This window comes from Scophthalmus maximus, chromosome 7 (assembly GCF_022379125.1).
Source record: "Scophthalmus maximus strain ysfricsl-2021 chromosome 7, ASM2237912v1, whole genome shotgun sequence".
NCBI lineage: Eukaryota > Metazoa > Chordata > Actinopteri > Pleuronectiformes > Scophthalmidae > Scophthalmus > Scophthalmus maximus.
Genome location: NC_061521.1, coordinates 13470333 through 13491090, shown reverse-complemented (window position 1 = coordinate 13491090; position 20758 = coordinate 13470333). Strand labels below are relative to the sequence as shown.

The window sequence follows — 20758 nt, the reverse complement described above, 5'->3', positions numbered from 1 at the left end:
CCATATTTTTCTAATGATCGTGACAAATGCTGCTCAACCTATGTGCTTGATAAGCCTTTTTACCTCAGTGTTCTTTCAGCACCAAAAGATTCATACCTTTTTGTGAAATAAACATTTTAAAAGACTGAGTCGTGAATTTGAAATCACTGTTTTATTATCACTGAACTCCAGTCTGTTAAGTATAAATTTAGGCCTTGGGCTTTGCAGGTGCCCTCTTCTTTCCGGGCCTCTTCTTGGGTTTCAGCATCTTCGCCTTGATCTACAGAAAGACCAAACAGATTATTTTTAAGTAATGACCAATGTTTACATCTACAATTTTTGCTTCTTGAACAGTTTCACTTCTTACCGCAGGGTCATGCTTGAGGATGGCATGACGTCTTGCTGTCTTGGCGTAAGGGTTGAGTTTGAGCATGATCTTCAAGTTCTTCAGAGGATTCTTCTTCAGAACTCTGCGGTTGATCTTCTTGCTGTAATGACAATAAAACTCACCCGTTAACTATGAGCTGCTAAACGCCAATATTCGCAACAAACCCTCTTGTGTTGCTCAGAACTTCCATTATAATCAGGGTTCAGAAACACGGACCTGAAGTGGAACATCATCATGTTTGGCCAGCTAAGAAACATTAAACTTAAATGGAGCAGTGCTTACTTGGGTGCACGAAGTGCTTTCTGGATCTCCTCACTCTTAAGAATCCTGCTCAGGTCTGTGTTGGTCATCTTGTGCATTGGCAGGCTGAAATGGGAGACAAAGAAGGTTAATGTATGGAAACTATATGAACAGGACCCTGGCCAGTATTTTGACGTTCAAACTCAGAACTTCGTTAAATATCACATATATTCAAAAACACGGACCTGAAGTGGAAGCTCATCACTGTAATATGGTCAACACCGGTTTGTCTTGTGGTACAGTGTGCATGCTCCTTAAATACTCACTTGTAGTCAACTTTAAGGGAGGCTGGTTTACGCCAGGTGCCGTACAGCTCATCCAGCTTGCGGAAAGCGCTCTCAGTCCAGATGCAGAAGCGTCCAACGTGACCACCAGGGGCAAGCCTCAGGAGGTTCAGTTGGTTCACATTCTGCAGAGTGATGCCTGCATGAACAGCACAAGCGATAATTTAAGACTCACAGGAAGAGTAGAACAGTGTTTCTTCTTTTTAAAAAGGAAATATTTTAAATTGGGGAATATTAACATTTTGATTCCAAGTATTCCTATGATAAGCCAATTGAAAAAAGAAGATTCTTTATATTTAGTATTGTCCAATTTTTTTTGGGACAATACTAAATATAAAGAATCTTAAGGAAATGCTCAGATACCAATATACACAACAGTAAGTCTGTTTTAACAAGCACACCTGGGATATTTCTGAAGGCTTTGGTGACACCAGCATCTTGGTTGTAGATGATGCATGGTCCTTTACGTTGGATCCTTCGGCGGTTCCTCATCTTACCTTTGCCAGCACGCATGCGCTGAGAGGCATAGACCTGGAACAGAATATTTACAAAGTTAACACCATACAACATTTAAAAAAAAGACAGATTGCAATAGAAGCGGAGCTACCACTGGCAGAGGCAGTGCTTTCAGTGTTAGACAATGAAACAACATTTATCATTTTAATGCAATGCTTCAAATCATAAATATGAAATGGACTTCAGTTATTGTTCTCTCTCATAATCTCCATTTGAACTGTGATGTAGTTTTTATTGTGGTTTTGTCTTCACCCTTTTCATAAAATGATTTAATTCAAGCTTTAAAAAAAATAGCAGTTAAACTCTATAATCTTTATGCTGGTAACAGAATAGCTGACACCCTCCAACCCAACTACCACACTTTATTTTAAACTATAACCAACTCCTTTAGCTAAGGGTCTGAATTAAATTACCTTCTTGATGTCATTCCAGGCTTTCAGCTTCTTCAGCAGAAGCACTGCCTCCTTGGTCTTCTTGTAGCCCTCAACTTTGTCTTCAACCACCAGTGGGACCTCTGGGATTTCCTCAATGCGGTGTCCTACCAGGGAAAATCACAATCAGTCACCGATCACCACACACACAAACTAGTAACTGAGACTCAGGTTTTACCAAAGCTTGCTCAGAATTTAACAATCATCAATACCCAGTGACAGCTTAAGACAGCAGGCAACTGTCACTGTTCACCGGGTCAGACGCAAATTACACCATCATGGCAAGAAAATGTTGTTAAACAGATTTACTACAATATAGTGATGGCTAATCCACACCCATTATCTTCTACAAATTTGGTCAATCTGCTCTTACCTTTGGACATCACAAGTGCAGGAAGAGCAGAGGCAGCGAGGGCCGAGCAGATGGCATAGCGCTTCTGGGTTGTGTTGATCCTGCGGTGCCAGCGGCGCCAGGTCTTGGTGGGGGCAAACATGCGACCTCCACGACACATCTACATCAGAGTCAAGGAGGTTCAACAACTGCTGGAGTACAGTTCAGTACTGAAGTACCAAATACCTGCTCAGACTCAATGTTCGTCAGCCATCTGTGCCAGCATATGACAGCAGGCATACTGTCACTGGTCACAGAGTCAGTCGCAAATTACACCATCACAGCAAGTCTAACATTGTAGTTTGTCAATGTATGTGAAGTATTACACAAAGGGAAAACTGCTTCAGTTCTATTGTACTCAAAAGGATACATTCCCAAAAGCACCCTGGCCAGAGCGGTGAGTACCACCACCTCGCACACGTGGAATACGGGCCACAGCTCTTCCGGTACCCCAGGACTCTGCACTGGTCTGGTGGCCTGAAATATGCAATTACACACATGAATCACCAACATCATTTCATTCAAAAAAAAAAATCAAGAAAAATCACTGAGGAAAAGTCAAAAATATTAATCAAATCACTCACCTGCCAGTTCACTAACTGCGTACGGCTGGCGGCTGTTTTTGCGCATGTTTGTGTGCACAAAGTTCACCACATCGGGGCGAATTGGAGCCTTGAACACAGCAGGCATGACGACATTTTTGCCTGAAGATTCTCCTTTCTCGGAGTAAACCGAGATCAGGGGTCGGGCACAGGCCTAGGACGCAAAAAGAAGAAATGGGCTCAGCTGCATAATATATTGTTACATAATGTTGGATTTGAGACTAGGATATCCGGTAAGAACCCATCATTATTTGATAATGAGCAATTTCACAAAACGTACTGCAGGAACATATCGTCACACCAAGTCGCATGTGCAGACAAAATTAACTTTATATCATCCTGGTCAAACGCGATGCAACTATTCATATTAAATCAGCCACTTTACCGGAAGGACACTATTCAAGTTATTACCTCATCAATGTCAATTAAGACGAACTGCGGTAGAGCGCGTTCGCGTTGGCTAGCAGGTACATGCTAACGTAACATGACATGGAAATCTTGACGCTAACTCGGCCACTTTAAGTAGACGACCGCAACCGTGCTCAGGCCATCGACGGACTTAACGTCAGGACGGTTACGACATTAAGAAAACTACAGCCGCGAGGAAACGACCCTCTTGCCGCATGTGACTGGTCCGCCACCTAGGCGACAACTACACGTGTAACTGTTCAACTAAAGCAGCTCGTCCAAAATGGCTCCTCGTGTTAGCTTCAGAGCTAGCCGGGAGCTGTCCGCCTCCCTGCCGCTAAATCTTCTTCTTAAAGCATCGGCTGCACGGCCACTTTTGTTCAAGTATGAACGACGTGATAATCGACACATTATGTGAACGGGTTAAAGCGATATGGGTGTAATTTCTCACCATTTTCTTGAATTATTTTTCGGCTCGCCGGGCACCACGTTCCTTACGCTATGGCGGCCACAGTAAAAAGGAAGTTGGTGAAAATCCTGGAATGCTTTATGCGTCCGCTTCGGAGTATACCACTTCCGGCAAGAGCGTTATTTCGACAATTCCTTTTCTTGACCCCAGACGGGGAAGCTTGCGTTAATCTTCCATCAATGTAAAACGAATTTCGTTACTGGATTCACTCAGGCTCTCAAGACTAAACAAAAACCTTGAAATTTGTTGCGACAGCTGGGACTATTTCTTTACGCCATGTTGGCGACGGATATGCGTAAGAGACCGATCTACTTTCTCGGCAACTTTTTTTTTTAATTCTGTCGAACATTTTAAAATTGACTTAAATGATCATATTTCATGTGTATGAGAGTATTACTACACTTTTCTACCTTATTTGTTAATTTATTTCTTATAAATTTACAACGACGGTGGTAACCTCTGACCTCGTGACGTCACAGTTTGAGAGAGAGCGCGCGCGACTGTCAAAACAACAGTAGCAGCTCAAAGTTTGATCCGTTGAAGTTAAAAACTGTGAACGTCTTTTCTCTGTCGTGTACACATTATCGGCTCTGCGACAGAGGAGCTGTCGCGATGGGCTCAAAGGTGATATCCAGTGCCAAGGACTTTTTTAACATTCTTCGGTGAGTTTCGGATCTATAACGTAGCTGGCGTTAACGTTAAGTTAATGTTGAAAAGTTGCTTTCTTGCTGAAGTAAAGTTAATTCCTGCTGTGCTTCGCCTCAGATCCCTGCAGGATGAGGAAAGCAACGATCCATTCACACACGAGGTGATTCAATGTGTATCTAAAATCTGTCACAGTTTGGTGTGTATGTCTCTGTTACAGTACTGATTTGGATTAGAGTCGAACAATAAACTTAACTTTTTTAGAATCGATTTGTAGCATAAGTAAAGCATTAAAAAAAAAAAGCAAAAAGAAAATGTAATCCCATATCCGCATTTCTTTGTCTTACTTTATAATTATAGTTTAACTGGACCAATCGAGAAAACAATCTGAATTAATTGATGGTGTTAATTGGTTGTTGCAACTCTAATGTTGACACTGTATCTGTTTCAGGAGGACGTTCAAATATTAAAGATGAATGGCGATCAAATTGCTGTGGTGAATATGTACTGTGGTAACCAGCCAGTCTTCATCTGTCAAAAAGATGTGAGTAATGTTGATGCATTAAACATACTGTATACGTCTGCAAGCCATAGACAAGTATTACAGTGTAATATGTAAATCGATAAAAGGACCATGAACATCATCTTTCTGATACATCACCAGCTGCTAAGGATTGGTTTGACATGCTAATGTTGGTATGGGATGGGGCACATTCTGTTTTCTCCACTAGCCCTGAATTTTAGTTCAGTTCTCATCGTTGTGTATAACAAGTGCACCATGCTTCATTGTAAAAGCCCTGGATTTATAACTTGAGATACTAGTAACTGCTGGTGCATATCTTTTCATACAGCCTTCTCAATCCCCTCAAATTTGATGACATTTGGACTATTGTTTTTCTGTCTTTCTTTACAAGGTTCCACAGATAAGTGAACCCGATGGTCGTCAAATAACTGAGAATTCAAACTGCTCTGCTGATGATGCTGATGCTGATGCTGATGCTGACGATGCTAGTGTTCTCCAAACAGACCTGGGACCACAGCCGCTCACAATCTCAAAAGCAAGGTAACCAATTCCAAGAAGCTTACATTTTAATCCAAATGAAGCAAGTATGATACTATAACCAGTGTATCAAATATACTGCTGCTGACATGTAAGATTTAGTCGTTTCTTTTCTTTTCTTCTAATGTTACAGGAAGTTGCTGTCTTGGTACACATTAGCTCAAAATGGCAATATGTCAGCTGGGAACAATAACACTGCATTACACCCTCTGTGGGTGCGGTGTGACATGTCTGATCCTGCTAGAACAACCTGGTTTGGGGCAGAAACAGTCTGTGTGGGACACAAAGTGTCTGGTGTAAAATTATACTCTGTTACCTGCAAAGGTATTGCTCAATTGCTCCATACCTCTTTGAATAAGCCAGAATATTTGTTTACAATTAATGTTGTTTTGATGTTTCTAACATTTTGCTTTATTCCAACTCTGATTTTTTTTTAGGCTCAACGGTCGACAAAAGTACTTTCATAACCTTGGATGAGCTTAAACAAGAGCACAAGAAAAGGCATCACCCATCCTCGGTGAGTGTGCAGTGTGCATCCTCTCTTTGAAGTCGGTGTGAATGAATATGACTTCACTTCATCTGTCTGTGTTTCCAGATGGGAATTAAGGGCAGTGCCAGGTTCAACTTGTTTGGCTCCACTGTTGTTGAAAACACCATGATTGAGTCACAGAGCAGTGTGACAGTGGATTTCAAATGGAGTCACGTGGAGAGTATCCTTGAGACCCCACCCCTGTCTTCTACAGCTACACTGGTAAGCAGCAATCACACTTAGACTATATTCCTACTCTACCATAGAACACTTTGTTTTTCTAGAAGTTAATTTGTAATCATAATCATTCATTCACAATCATTCAAATTGCTGTGTTTATATTTATTTGCATGCAGAATATCAAAGTTGCCAGCGGCGACATGAGAAGCCCGATGTTCGAGATGTACAGGGAGCTACAGTTTCTTCAGGTTTGTGTCCTTCACTGATGAGACATGAATGACCCTGAGTGTGGGTACACAAATACATAAGTAAATATATCAGATCCCTGGCTTATTTCAGACTCTTGCTGATGGTTTGAGAACTGGTGAGACTGAATGGATGGAACCTTTGGAAAGCATATCAGCTGTAAATCTTACCAAGGCGTACCTACAAGGTGTCTGTTTTCTTAAGTAAATGTACCTTTGCTCCAATATAACACAAACAGTTGATTAAGACAATTATTTCCTTTTTTATTATTCTTCTTCTTTAAGAACTTCAGAGCACTGCAAAGACACTACAAGATCAGGCTGCAAAAACAGTTGAGGTATGATAATGTTAAAAGTAAAAGACCTTTTCATTATGTATTCATGTTAGAGTATATGTGGTAGCTTCCCGCCTTCTTCATCTTTTCTCCCAATCTTCTCTGAAAGAGCACAAAGCCGAAAACTGAGACCGACACTCCCATTTTCAACTCTCTCTTGGAACGAGGCGAATTAGATTTTGTGGAACAGTTGTGGGTTCGCATGAGAAAGAGTGAGTCCTTTTCTTGCATTTGATGAAACAAAATCAGGCAATGGCAATCATTTTCTTGTGTTTTTTAAAATTGTATTGATCTTTTGCATTGCAGGTGTGACTTCATGTCAAGACATTGGAGACTGTCTCAAATTGGTCATCGACGCTCTGAGATACGGAGACATCAAACCGTGGGTATGGCATGATGCAGCCTCTGAAAATTGTTTATCACAGCAAAAAGGCAGAAGGTTGTTGTCTGTAAAGGTTTTTTGCTTTTATGTGTGTCACTTCCCCCAGATTCACAGAGACAGCAGCAGCTCCCTCAGCAAGCTCATCCTGCAGTCCTACCACCAGCAGATCGAGCACGTGTCTCTCACAGGTGTCATCCCTGTCCACATGCTGCTAGAGATGGGTCTCGACAAGATGAGAAAGGATTACATTAACTACCTCATTGGTAAACCCCTAACTTATCATTCTGATTCTCCGTTAAACTCTGCCCCTTTTTTAGATTGATAATAAACCTCACTGCATTATAATCAATAAGAACAATAGGCTTCGAGATTCAACTATTGTTTATGTGGGTTGTCAATTTCTTTCTTAGGTGAGGAATTGACGACTCTAAACCATTTGGTAAGCTTATGACTTAAACTGAATGCTATTTTTAAATGATTCTTGATTAAATATTGAGTTTGAGTATTTTGCTCCACAGTGTTACTACCTGAGCACTGAGGTTGATCTTCAACAGCAAGTGATCCGACTCAGAAAACTGCACCACCTGCTGGAAATAATTGTCACCTGCGGTACATTCCTGGGTTTGCCCTACGACCGGCAGTTCCTTCTTACACAGTAAATAAAGCCTTTTCCTGCACGATTATGCAAATTGTCTGTTTTTATAGGTGACATTGAGTTAGAAAATTAATGATAATAATAATAATACATCAAATTTATATAGCGCTTTTGAAAACACTCAAAGAAGACAATTGAATATCTTGTTCCATCTCCTTTCTCACAGATCATGTTTGCAGCACTACAAAACAAACCCATATGATGAGGAACATGAATTCAAACTCCAAATGAAACCAGCCCTGATCAGCCATTTTTACCAGAGGTAAGGCCTGCATTCATTTGCAAACTAACTGTTTCATTTTGTCTAAAGAAATTTGTAAATTAAATTGTGATATGTGTCTCTTCATTCTTGCTTAAACACAGACTAGTTATGTTTTTCAAAAAAAGTGAAACAGAAAGTCGGACTTCTGTGATCGGATTGTGCCTCAACACTTAGATCTGGTTTTAAATTACAACGTATTATAAAGTTTAAACATGGGCCACTGTCTTATCCCTAATGTTCCACAGTGAGCAACCAGTTTTGTGGGGAGCTGAGGTGTCCAGTGGCCACGGTCCCCGAGAAGTCAGGACGTCCTTACAGCTCAGTGACAGACCAATGGTTGATCATGTCATCTTCGAAACAGGTGATCTTCATACATTGCACCAAATATGAATGCAATATATATGCAAGTAGTAACTACCCCCAGTAAAGCAATGATAACTATTGTGTTTTTGCTGTTTTTAGATTACCCAAATGAAACGGTGAATGGGGACAGTGAGGATCCCGCCTTCTTCTCCACCATGGTGTGCTGCAGTCTAGTCAACTTTGCATAAATTTACACAGCTAACGACTAAACAACAAAGGTGTTTGTTCTCATATTTGAAATCCTCATTAGCAATTAACATGTTTCAAAATACCAGATTTTCAAAACCAAGGGATTTCTGTTTATATACTGTTTTTTCTTGTTAAAGGTTTTCAATTAACAACTTTCAGTCCTTTGTATATAGGTTATTTCACCCTGTCAGGGGTTTTGTAACCATTTCTTTATTATTGTATTTTTCTAAAATGTTGTACTATGTAGAGCAGTTGAAAGAGATTGTGGAGCTTTTTTGCAGACCAGCTCCCACCTTCAGCCAAATGAAAACACAAAATACAGTAGATCATCAGGGCTGTTTGCAATGGTCATATTCCACATCAAAATTTTAATACGAAAATCCAACATTTTGCAGGGCTTTCCAAACAGTTTGAGTGTCTGTAAATATATTCATTGTTCTAGGCTAAACCAATGTTTTTACAGCAAACACTGTAAACACGTCAAATTAATAAAGTCAGTAATTCTCTTCAGTTCAAATAATGCATTCATGTTCACACATGGTCCATTAAAGAAATTATGCATTTACTACAGGAGTGTTTGTGTGCTTGTGTATATATATATATATAGGTGTGTTGATGTTGTTGTAAACATGCACACTTTCTAGTTCCGCCTCCGCAGCAGGAACATGAGGAAGATGGCACTGAGCAAAATAGAGAGTGTGCACACGGTGGGAACAACAATCTCAGTTACCATCTCCATGTGGCTGGTCAAAGGGTCTGCAAAGCACACAAATACACACACACGTTAACTCACTAAGCATTATTGTGTTGTTCAGACACTGCTCACTAAGCCAGTAATCATGCTCAAGCACAGCACTCAAAGGGTTAATATCCCTACCCCTAAATCAAATCATCCTTTATATAATTTATAATTGTCATGAGTGATTCCTTACCATGTATAAGTCTTAGTATATTGGCAGCAGAACTCCGCTGTTCCTCTAATAAAAAAAGAGAAATGACTCAGAGTTGATTAACGGCACTTTAACCCTTTGAGAACTGCATGCAGGTATTGGGGAATATTTCATAAAGCAGCATTAGCACCACAGCCAAATAACTAAATCTGATCTTATCTTCTGAAATGTTATTTATCATGAGCAGTCATCAGCAATCATGCATGGCTGAATCCTGTTCCTAAATTCATGGTGAAGTTTTGTTTTCTAAATTCAATTCAGATATGTATCAAGACAGTTTCACTGGAATTGTGTTATCTGGTTGAATTTACAGTTCTGCTCTATGAAATACCCCGTGGGCAGAAGTCCACTGATGAGCTTTATGTTTACTGAGCTTTTGTCGAAGCTGTTGTGTAATCAGCAGAGGGCTGTTTTTGGTAGCAAATTAGATTTAAGCGCACTATTATAACTGAAGACGAATGAAGAGGCAGTAGCACGCTGTCTACAGGGAGCACAAGCTTGTTTTAAAGGCAAGTCTTAGTGTTAAACTGCAGAGGCACAACTCTGTTAGTCATATCTAAATCCACAGCCACAAAGCAAGAGAGAAAGAAAAGAAAAAGGATAAACAGAAGACATATACCATAAAGTTCTAAACTTCATCATGCACTGGCCAAACCTTTGGCATTTCTGCATGTTCCTTGGATTTTCTTCTAGCTGGAGGGGCAAACAAAGAAGATACCTCAGATAATCTGTAGGAGATTTTGTCAACTATATTTTATATTTTCCAGAATTCTTATTCAACTAATAATTTGTTCAAGTGTTTTCTAAGGTGCTTAAATAACAGCGACACATTCAAGTCAAATTATAATTATACTGTATATTTATTGCATTGGATTCTGTTTGCAAGTTTTTGATATTTAGGGCAGAATCTTTATTTGTTTACCCCAGCTAGGTGTTCACCTCTGATAACAGAGAAAGTCAGGGATGTTAGAGATGAGCTCACCTGCCGCTAGGAGGTGGTTGCTAGAAGAACATGTCTCAACTGCCTTCCTCCTCCAGTTCTCAACCTGTGAGGGTCACACATCATCACTGACTCATTTTTGTGACATACATCGATTATTAACCGATTAATCGACATGCCTTCATTTCAGGAGAAATTGTCTTATCTGTATCTGGGACATAGTGTTTAAAATAAATCCTCCAGAAGGAGAAGGATTCGGAGTAGGTCTTTGCAGTGAATGCATCGTTTCTCTCACCTCTCTCTGGTTGGGAAATCCATTGGAGCTGATGATGCGCTTGTAAAACTGGACAGAAGCTTTGGGATAGCGAGGCTTGTTTTTATTCCTGAAGTCCACATAGTACAAGCCAAACCTCTCGGAGTAGCCCTCATCCCATTCAAACTTGTCCAGCAGGGACCATGCGGTGTAGCCCTTCACATTGACCCCATCTTTGATAGCTGAGTGACACCACAGGGAACAGAGAAGTTGGATTAGACTTAATTTGCTCCTAACTATAGTTAAGTTAAGGAATAGTTTTTATTTTTTTATTTTGTTGAGCAATATGTATGTTTTTTATTCACCTTTTAGCATCTCGTTGGTGTAGTCTTTATAATACTGTATCCTCCAGTCATCACACAGCTCTGTGCACAGCATCTTCTCAGAGACTCCATTCTCTGTCACATAAATCACTGGGTTTCCATACTGAGTCTATGGACAAATGATATACAGAAAGTCACATTGATTTCATTTAACTAGGGTTGCAGAGTGCTGCGATAGAGCAAATGTCAACAAGCCTGCTGTGCATATTGTGCTGCACATTATACACTGGTTGTCACCTTGACAAAATTGAGCAGACGTCTGAAACCCCAGGGCACAGAGTAGAGCCATTCTGAGCCGGGGTCAGGCCATCGAGGATCAACCAGCTCAGCAAGGTCACGGTCGGTGAAGTAGCTGCTGCTACTGCGGCCTGACGGGTAGTTCTTCTGGGTGATGTAGCGGGTGGTGAAATGGCCGATGCCGAGGAAGTCACAGGTCCCCTTGATGTAGCTTTTCTCCTGGGGGGAAAATGTGGGCAGTCGAGACGTGCCGAGGCCCTGCTGGACACTCTTCCTTCCTGCACAAACAATCACAAGAAGTGATTCATTCCTTTGACAATGACTAACATTACTCCAGGATGAGACTGCTCACAATTCAACCCACCGATGAAGTCTTTCATTACTTGAGGGTAGTCGCCGTGAAAGATGGGTGTGGCAAACCAGCCCAGGTAGAACTGGACATATCTCTCAGCTGCTTCGATGTCTTTCTGGTTGCTGATGTCCACTGGCTCTCCCCAATCCCCAGACAGAGAGATACCGACCAGGCCTGCAGGTGTGAACAGCAGCTCTCACATTCAAACAGAAAGTAGTGCGGAATGGCAAGTACTGAATTAAGGCGCGGTTTTACTCTCAGAGCTGTCCTCCTCTTTACCTTTTTGTTTTCCCCTCCATTGTGTATCATAGGTGTGCCAAACTTTAGCATGTGCCTGCGAAAAGAAGATGTTTAAGTATTCGATCAAGCGTTTCTCTGTGTTTTCAATAATTTAACTGAATACTTTTTGCATTCTAATACCTTGATTATGTGGTGGGCAGCTTTGTATGCACCTGTGCCTCTCATCTTCAGTCCAGGAGCATGCTCACCGGTCTCATAGCCTTCAACTGCTACTGACTGTGGTTCAGAGGAGTATTAGTGCAATAACGGTGCATTCAAGAAAATGTTCACCCAAGTTCTATTATTTAAAAAAAAAAATATGATACAAGGTGGGTGTTTATATTGAACATACCCATGGATTGTTGAACGTGATCCAATACTTGACTCGGTTACCAAATCTTTCAAAGCACAGGTTAGCAAATTCATTGAAATGGTTGACCATGCTTATATTCTGCCATCCACCATATTTTTCTTGTAAGACCTAAAAAAGCAGAGAGGAAAGGTAGTACTGCAAAAGATACAGCGGTTAAAGTTGGAGATCGTCATTATTTTTGCATCTACCAACCTGGGGAAGATCCCAGTGATATAGAGTGACAATGGGAGTGATTTTGTTTTCCAGCAGATGGTCAATCAGGTCGCCATAGTACTGTATTCCTTTTTCATTCACATGGTCAGCTGTCAATTGTGATAAAAAATGTAGACAATGGTTCAGATTTAGCAGTTGGCAAACAATTCATATGTGTGTGTGTGTGTGTGTGTGTGTGTGTGTGTGTGTGTGTGTGTGTTTGTGTGTGAGAGAGAGAGTTTATTAAGGGCTGCAGTTGACAGCAGTTACTCACACTTTATGCCAGTAGGGATGAGTCTAGGCCAGGAGATGGAGAAGCGATAGTGGTTTAGTTTCAGCTCCTTCATCAAAGAAACATCATCCTGTGAAACATACACACACACACACACACACACACACACACACACACACACACACACACACACACACAATGGAGTGAAATATTTAATTTCCTTTTCTGTTGTCTCCATATCTCTCAGACACACCACACCTGATCCCACACCTTGACTCTGTAGTAGCCCTCACAGGAGGAATCCCCAGTGTCATTGAGTTGGATTTTGCCTTTCTTATGACTGAACACATCCCAGATGCTCAATCCTTTTCCATCTTTGTCCCAGGCTCCTTCTGTTTGATAGGCTGAACTGCCGGCACCCCACGAAAATCCTAATAAATACAACAATGGCATCAACCATTCAACTCTGACCAGCTCTTGAGAATAATAATATCACCATTTACTAAATAACTAAAATGTACTGTATCTTCCCACAGCAGAAAAAAAGTTGTGTGTACCAGCTGGAAAAGTGCCATAATAGAAGGAGCCGTGGTCGTTCTTTGTCCAGTCGAAGTCCTCAGCCGCAGACAGACACAGCACCAACACAAACACATGGCACACACCGTATGCACAGCGGGGCAGCATGTTACTCCTGAGCCTGCAGCACAGTCACTGTCTGGTTCTGCTCCAGTCCCTCACAGACGTCTGTGGACAGAAAAGAGCCATTCAACACTTAGTCACACAACTATAAGCTTGATCTGAAGCAAACGTGTTGTTACAGTATATCCAGAGCAAATATACACAATGCCTATAACCCTCTTTCCCCAAATTGTCTAAATAAGTACCAGAAAAGACTTCTTTAAATCACATTAAGCGCTCTGGAAGTGTCCAACGTGATGCGCTACGAGGATTCCACGTCCCCAATGCAGAGCCAAATACCCCTATTCAGACTCAATGGGGTGAGAGCCGATCTTGCTGAGGCAGACAGATCCCATACAAACTATGGTTTCACCTCTGTAAGCAAAGTTGATGTTAGAGAGGTTGATATATTTACGCAGCACAGTCACATGACAATGGACGGACTTTTCCAACAAAAATAGACCAAATTTGAATTGGAAAACTTCAAAACATTGTTTCTCACATCTCTGAGAAAATGAAAAGAATTAAGTTTGTAAGTGAGTTCCACTTCAGGTGTCCAGGAGCATCAGATATTATTCTTATAGTCTTATAATTCTAAAATGGTTTTGAAGCATAGGGTTTACATAATAATTCAAAACTATGGACACTGATCTATTATATTTTTCAAAGCTTAGACATATATCCAATGAAAATATTGGAAAAAATTTGTTTCAGTATACCTCCTGCAAATGTCTTTCAAATCCCTAGTGCAAGATCCATTATAATTACTCCATAAAGTAAAATTCACAACAAATGTGCAGAATAAGTTGTCAAACAGCCCATGTACCTTAAGAAGAATTCATTTGCAGCGGGTGTGTGCTGGGCCCAAGTCTCTGGGTGAATGGCTGTTCTCCTGAAACAGCAGACCATGTAGAATATATCTGTCGGTGCAGTCTCTATTGTATGTTGCACCACCCTTCTCCAGAGCTGTCCCCGCTGTCCGTGTGAAAGCTGGCCTCATTGTGAGGCTCGCTGCTTTGTTTTAGATGTTTAGAAAATGCTGAATGGTATGCCGGTGGAAAGTGTTTGCACTGCATTACCCATTCGCCTGGGTCAGGTTAGGACAATTTAATGTAGGTTTCACCTTAATTGAGTACAGAGAACGAGACATATCCTCATATTGCCTGCAAACATGAATAACATTTCATTAACATTACAGTATGTTGGGAAGCATGTTGGTGTAAAACTAGAATTTAAATTGTCCCTCAGTTGAGTTTTCATAAAGAAACTTAGTAAGTAAATAAAAAGCGCTGAGATGAACCACTTGGATTCTGTTCTTATACTTTTGACAAGGGGGAAAAAAATGAGCAAATCGTTGTCAGTTTTAAAATGCTTTCTATAAAAGAGGCATAAAACTGTCGATATTTTCTTATCTACAAAGGAGTTCAGTTGGTATAGAATAAACCCTGTTCTGTATTCACAGACTCATATCTGCATTTTCACCAAATCTCAATCTGCTCTCTCGACCGCTTAATTAACCTATTTTCTTTCTAAAAGTGTCTCACAAGAGAAAATGCCATGTCTTTTCAGTATATTTTCTATCCCCATCATTAACCACAGTTTGTTATAGGGAAAACTGCATTTTCCTCAGAGGGGTTCTCTTTATCCTCACAAAAGTGCACATTATAAAATCAGTCCGGTGAACACTATGCAAAACATTTTATTTTGTGCTTACAATTATCATTTCTTACAGTGTATACACACTATATTCTTATATGGCCCAGCCATACATTTTCATGCCAACAGACATATCTCAACATCTGATCCTCAAGTGAATTGATGCTCAGTTTCTGATCTTCTGCACAACATATCTAGTTAGCTATATATTAAGCACCTACGAACACTGTCTTACTGCATCTTAGTGAGACCTTTCTCACAGTTTGTCACAATGTTTGACACGAGGAGTCTAATGTGGTTTCAAATGAATGAAATGAAATGAAATGAAATCAGGCAAAGAAGAATATACTGTTACCGCACACCATTACACTTAAACTGCTACTCACTTCATCCAAATAAATTAAACTTAACAACTGGTAGTACAAAACAGGTGAACAAAGAAACAGCCTTATTCAGTGGTGCAAACATAGAAGCCACTGAATATCTCAGTAATCATCTTCATCCTCATCCTCCTCAGGCACAAGTCCAAGCTCATTTTCATAATCTTCTTCATCTTCTTCCTCCTCCTCATCTTCTTCATCTTCCTCCTCCTCCATGTCATAATCTACAGCGGCATTCAGTAGCAGCTTGGTTTGATTGATCTCGCTCTCATCATCAAGGTTAACTTGAACCTGAAACATAAAAAAGTAATTAATAACGATTTAAGTACAAAACTTTCAGCCAACAGATGCAGAGATGTTTGAAATACAGTTAAATCGTGATCCTATTTTTCACTTCATGTTTAAGGAAATCCTGATTTATGGTGTATTCGCAGCAGAAACTGGAGTTTTTTCCAATTCAGACAGGGAAGAAAATGCTACAAGCATCTTGACAAGACAAAGTAAAAGTATTATTATCACTCTCAAAATGAGCGAAAGATGTTCAGTGTAGAAAAAGTGTAAATTCCATCATATAATTCAGTCTCTGAGCTGCTAAATGAAAGCAAAAAATGCATATAAAACAAATAAAAATAACATCTTTGAAATCTTTTAGTCAGTGCCTTTACACACACTGGAATAATCTGATTATTCAATCTATGGGACTAAAAAACCGAACTCAGTAAGAATGATCATGACTACCACAGGTAATTGTTGTAATAAACTGGCACTGAGAACATGTGAATGAATTGGTGTTCACAAACAGCAACTGCCATGCCATTGAGAAAGGCATCTATTAACAGTTTTCACAAACAATAACTATCGCAACAATTATCAATGCTGGGAGATGATTTTAAAACATCCAAAGCAGAGAGAATGAGACAAATAATAAGCGCTTTGGCTTTCAATAAACCTGCACTCTACCTATTATATCAAATTTAAAAAACATGACCATTAGTCAACACAACCAAACTTTGCAGAAGTGTATGATAACACTTTCTGTGTATTGGCCTTGTGAGCACAGGCATCGGCTAAAATCTTAAAATGAAGTTTTCAAGTAAGTAATTGGTAATTAACATGTTAACTGCTGTTTTTTTGATCTTCACTATATTAGTCTGAGTGACCTGGTTTAAGCGTGGATGTAAATGTAATCACTGAGGTCATCTAAACTGCCACATCACTAGCAAGACAGCACAGATGTGTGGTGTACCAGTAGTGCACATTTCAACTTGAATGTTCAATTATCAACAAACATGAGACAAAGCTACTGTTGATTTTATCTGAATATGACAGACTGTGGTATATGAGCATTCAGCGAGGGTTGTCCCATGACTCTCTCGCAGGTACAGTCATTTACCTCAGTTTCCGGGGATAGGCGCTGAGAGGCTCCTTCTTCTGTCTGAGCATTGATGATGGATTTCAAGGCCCCTTCTTCAAACTGAAACACAATGTGAACACAATGTGATGCATGAACTCACAGGTATCACAAACACCAACACACCCTACTCCGACAACACTCACTCACTTTCAGTCTGTTCAGTTGGTCTTGCAACATCACTTTGATTTTGAGGAGAGTCTCCTCTTCCTTCTTCAGCTCCTGCAGACGGCTGTGCATCTTTGTGGGCACTGCTGCAGTCAGACCATTCCCTCAGCGCTGACAAGGAAAGACATCAGCAGTCAGAGACACAGTAATGTGCCACAACTTTAATCGATTTTCTCACCCTGCAAGCTATACTGATTTCGAAGTGGATGGGTTTTAGCAATACCTGCAACAATCACATTGTAAAGTCGTACAAGTACACAGTGCTGGGCCAAATTGTGAGGAATATGACGGGGAACAATCCTCCTGTCCCCATCTTATATCTATATTTCAATTTTCAATATGACAAGTCATCAAATTTTCTTGTCACATACAAGCCATTGCAAGAAGTTAAAAGTAGAGAATAGTAGTGAGTTGATCATTATTCAGAATCAAGAACAGAAAGGCGTTAAGTCGTCACAGCAGCCCAGCGTCAATTAATAAAGGTAAACAGTGAGTGTGTTGTTATTGCAAGCTAGCTGCTACGGAAAAACACCATTTGACTGAATGACGGTGTCCCAGAAAGACAGGTCATTTCCAAACGCTCTGATACCATTACCTCTATTTATAAATCCTGTTTATAACTCCATATCGCCGTCGAACGCGGTAAAACACGACAACGTGCCTCTGGCAGCTTTTATTTAGGCGCCGTGCTACAAAACGGCTACAAGCTAAAGTTTGGTTCTTACGCTTATGCTGTCATATCCGGTGGTTGATTAGGGGCCTTCACTTGCCGTCGGAAATCTTACTATTTCGATCTCGAGGGTGAACGGTGTCTGGAATAGGACTGTCTGAGGTTTACTAACCACGGTGACTGATCAAGCAACAACCTACAGCGACAAGAATGAATTACAACGTATGACTGTAGAAGTTACTTGCCGTTTGAAAGTCCTAAAGTCTTAAAGAACCTGTTGCAACAAAGGTAATTGAAAGGAGATGCTTTGAACATTATAGAATGAACACCTATTGATATGACTTTTGTTACACACATCGTTTTGTTGATTAATCTATTGCAGCTGATTGATTAAAAGAAACAAACCACACATCTGCGTCTTCAGCTTCAGAAACAGGAACTCACGAGAAGCACGGGAAGGCAGCATTAAAACTGGAGGAGTGCTGCCTCTGGCGCCATCTTATGGCCAAACGACAGTAGTAGCCCCATTGGTGACAATGTTTGATTGTTAAACCTTTAACAAAAGTTGGGCTTTTGGACGGTAAGGAAATCTGTTTACAATGTGCGACAGTTTAGTGAAAAACAAATGGTAAAATACTTTTTCAAATAAACCTCAGCAATTCTTTGCTGCGTCACTGTTAACAGTTAACAGTGTCCTGCAGACAGCAGGTGTGACCAGGTGGGCGTGAGTTAGCTAACTAAGCTAATAAACATGTATTAATGTCCTCCTGTCCGGTTGTCAGTGGCCGTCCTCCGCTTCCAGACAAGGTTTGAAGTGGCAGGTGTCAACTTTACGGCACCAGGAAGCCTAATTTGTAACAAATGTAGTTCATGGTGTTAGCCTCCCCCATTAAACACGAGGGTCACACTGTTGGAAGGCGAACAGGCCTGAAAGCCTGAGTCTGTTTGTTATTCCATCAGTCCGTGTGCAGGGTGTAGCTGAGCCAATGTGCAAAATGTATGAATTCCTGTTGGCCTGACTATAAAATTTGATTTTATTCAATGAATAACTAGAGTGAGTAACACTGGGGGGGGGGCGTTTGTGAACATGTTTTGAGGACAGCATCTGTGAGACTTGTGTGCATTTCTCATGCATGTTAGGGAAGCTGGGATCATTGTCATGGTACAGAAACACCTTGGTTTCCCATGTGTGCTCAGTTGGTCAGTGACTGAACAACCCTCCGTGTTTGTCCAGGTATCTGACCTGCCCCAAAAGCAAATATTCTGCAGTCTTGCACTTCACCTCCAAAGCATGCAAGTGCCTCGTTACGTCCCCGTCCCCCCGTCCCCCCATCACACTGAAAGGGAGCAGGTAACATAGATAACAAATTCAGTGAAAACTTGAATAAATCACAGATGGAGCTGATTGATGTGAGCAAGATATGAAACGGCTCTTAATCAGGCTTCTAAAAAAATTAGATAAATAAATGTTAGTAGAGCCCATTAGTTTTTTTTTTTTATAGGATTCCCTGACTAAGTCCATCCAGATGTTTGCATTGATAATCACAGCACCCGGGCACAACTGGAGACTAACAATGGAGTCCAGTCAAAAGGAGACGTACCTGTCTCGGTCCACACGCATGAAAACAGGACCTCTGTAGGATGGAGGCCTGTCAAAGTTTCTGAACCAGATCACCTCTGTCTCTGTCATTAATCTGTGGTGAAATGTCTTGAATTGTGATGGTGCATCTTATCCAACAGATAACAGAAAGTTGTCAAGATATTGCTCATACCTGTTTCACTAATTAATCAGAATATATTAAAAAAAAATTTGACACAGGTGTACAGTCATCATGGGCTCCTTCACCAACTGAAACTTCAACTACAATATTATCCTTCACATTTTCACCACTCATAAGTTTCTCCGAGGTGAAATCATTGGACTAGGACCTATATTGTTCACCTTCTCTTGACAAAAAAAGCATTTCTATGTGCTTTTATTGATATTATTATACTGATTATCTGTGGCTTGCAATGTTATACTGATCTTTTTACCTATAATTCCACTAATGTAATGCTGTCTGTGCTTCAGGTGAGAAACAGCAGTTGTCCTGTGCAATGCAGTGCAGCCATTGAAGACGCCGTCCTGGATTACACACAGCAGTGTTATGTGTCTGATTCAGGTTTGATAAAAAATATTTCTGTCATTTCATTTATGTAAGAACTATAGTGCAGCAATGTTTGCTAAATGTATTAGTGTGTGTACTGCAATATTATATCTGAATCATTTTATTTCTTAAAATGTGATTCAGAACTCAATGACTTGCAAGACAAATGTATATGAAAAATATGTTTTGCTTTATTGTAAACTGTACTGTTTGAAAGAAATGGATTAATTTGCTTCCAGCGAGTGTAGCCTACACTATCATTAAACTAATAGATTACATTATCAGTATCAACATGTTTTTCCAAAATACGAAATGGTTCCTGTTCTTTGCAATGAGGGAAGTCATGATATATATGATGTCTCTGCTCTTCTGGTTTCAGTGCTACTAAAGGGAACCTGCTAGGGAAATAGTTAAGATGGGAAATGGGAACCCGTAAAGCTTTTGCCATTTGACTAATGGATTAATTGACTTTTCATTACAGCACTGCATTTGCCGTGTTGTGGAATTTGACCGTGTACAAGAACATTATTGTTTTGAGGACCGAGCACGTACGGAGCCTTTGGAGGCTGAAACTGGAGCTGTATTCCAGTGTAGTAGAGACCTCAAGGATTTGGGGGTCAGACAAAAAAGTGCTCTGAGGCCTGCGCCCCACTATTGCAGCTGCCAGCCCCCCCGGCACAGACATGCGAGGCCCCACTGTGGCACGAGGGTTTGACTTGGAGCTGGTTTCAGCAGCTCGGAGGTGGCTAATATTGTACAGTTATCACTCTGCTCCTTGAGAGCCACAGTTGCTTTCTCCTTGTCATCACACAGACTTTGTTGCTGCTGCATTGCAATTTCTCCC

General features: G+C 40.6%; 4 protein-coding genes, 1 long non-coding RNA gene and 4 other non-coding genes across 13 annotated transcripts in view; 2 read left to right on the top strand and 7 right to left on the bottom strand.

The window, feature by feature from the left end:
• Positions 1–132: 132 nt before the first annotated feature.
• On the bottom strand, positions 133–3906 carry LOC118314933 (60S ribosomal protein L4-B). Its single transcript, XM_035641731.2, has 10 exons — positions 3751–3906; positions 2874–3045; positions 2660–2766; positions 2272–2410; positions 1881–2005; positions 1353–1482; positions 934–1090; positions 650–733; positions 347–467; positions 133–259 (listed from the first exon to the last, which is right to left on the bottom strand). Exons 1-10 carry the CDS (start codon positions 3751–3753, stop codon positions 188–190), a joined length of 1110 nt encoding a protein of 369 aa, XP_035497624.1. The 5' UTR covers positions 3754–3906; the 3' UTR covers positions 133–187.
• LOC118316088 lies at positions 541–608 on the bottom strand. Its single transcript, XR_004795091.1, has one exon. It is a non-coding gene; the product is annotated as a small nucleolar RNA SNORD18 (small nucleolar RNA).
• On the bottom strand, positions 807–877 carry LOC118316085. The gene has a single exon (XR_004795088.1). It is a non-coding gene; the product is annotated as a small nucleolar RNA SNORD18 (small nucleolar RNA).
• Positions 2084–2182, bottom strand: LOC118316090. Its single transcript, XR_004795093.1, has one exon. It is a non-coding gene; the product is annotated as a small nucleolar RNA SNORD16 (small nucleolar RNA).
• On the bottom strand, positions 2477–2575 carry LOC118316091. Its single transcript, XR_004795094.1, has one exon. It is a non-coding gene; the product is annotated as a small nucleolar RNA SNORD16 (small nucleolar RNA).
• A 242-nt stretch (positions 3907–4148) lies between the features above and the next one.
• zwilch (zwilch kinetochore protein) lies at positions 4149–9181 on the top strand. Its single transcript, XM_035641722.2, has 18 exons — positions 4149–4430; positions 4534–4576; positions 4865–4957; positions 5328–5476; positions 5607–5797; positions 5911–5990; positions 6069–6224; positions 6359–6430; positions 6522–6615; positions 6713–6765; positions 6872–6974; positions 7069–7148; positions 7251–7407; positions 7555–7583; positions 7663–7799; positions 7966–8061; positions 8307–8422; positions 8524–9181. Exons 1-18 carry the CDS (start codon positions 4381–4383, stop codon positions 8610–8612), a joined length of 1788 nt encoding a protein of 595 aa, XP_035497615.2. The 5' UTR covers positions 4149–4380; the 3' UTR covers positions 8613–9181.
• On the bottom strand, positions 8950–14422 carry lctlb (lactase-like b). 5 transcript variants are annotated; one of them, XR_004794757.1, is made up of 16 exons: positions 14309–14422; positions 13362–13548; positions 13075–13235; positions 12847–12934; positions 12573–12682; positions 12360–12488; positions 12149–12244; positions 12008–12062; positions 11741–11902; positions 11377–11654; positions 11122–11248; positions 10799–10998; positions 10546–10609; positions 10183–10256; positions 9546–9590; positions 9279–9369 (listed from the first exon to the last, which is right to left on the bottom strand). XR_004794757.1 is itself a non-coding variant. In XM_035641727.1 (15 exons), exons 2-14 carry the CDS (start codon positions 13486–13488, stop codon positions 10192–10194), a joined length of 1662 nt encoding a protein of 553 aa, XP_035497620.1. In that variant the 5' UTR covers positions 13489–13548; positions 14309–14422; the 3' UTR covers positions 8950–9369; positions 10183–10191. The 5 variants fall into 5 exon arrangements, 4 of the variants coding, with proteins under 4 accessions (XP_035497620.1, XP_035497617.1, XP_035497618.1 ...); XM_035641727.1 differs by lacking the exon at positions 9546–9590 and having other exon boundaries at positions 8950–9369; XM_035641724.1 differs by lacking the exon at positions 10183–10256 and having other exon boundaries at positions 8950–9369.
• Positions 14423–15163: 741 nt separating this feature from the next.
• On the bottom strand, positions 15164–17847 carry snapc5 (small nuclear RNA activating complex, polypeptide 5). Its single transcript, XM_035641732.2, has 4 exons — positions 17693–17847; positions 17080–17208; positions 16912–16992; positions 15164–15809 (listed from the first exon to the last, which is right to left on the bottom strand). The coding sequence occupies exons 2-4, from the start codon at positions 17167–17169 to the stop codon at positions 15624–15626; spliced, it is 357 nt and encodes a 118-aa protein (XP_035497625.1). The 5' UTR covers positions 17170–17208; positions 17693–17847; the 3' UTR covers positions 15164–15623.
• Positions 17848–17998: 151 nt separating this feature from the next.
• The window catches only part of LOC118314936, a 46556-nt gene continuing 43796 nt past the window's right edge, over positions 17999–20758 (top strand). The window contains exons 1-2 of the long non-coding RNA XR_007030951.1: positions 17999–18347; positions 19839–19929. This is a non-coding gene — a long non-coding RNA (uncharacterized LOC118314936). The remainder of the gene's footprint in view (positions 18348–19838; positions 19930–20758) is intronic.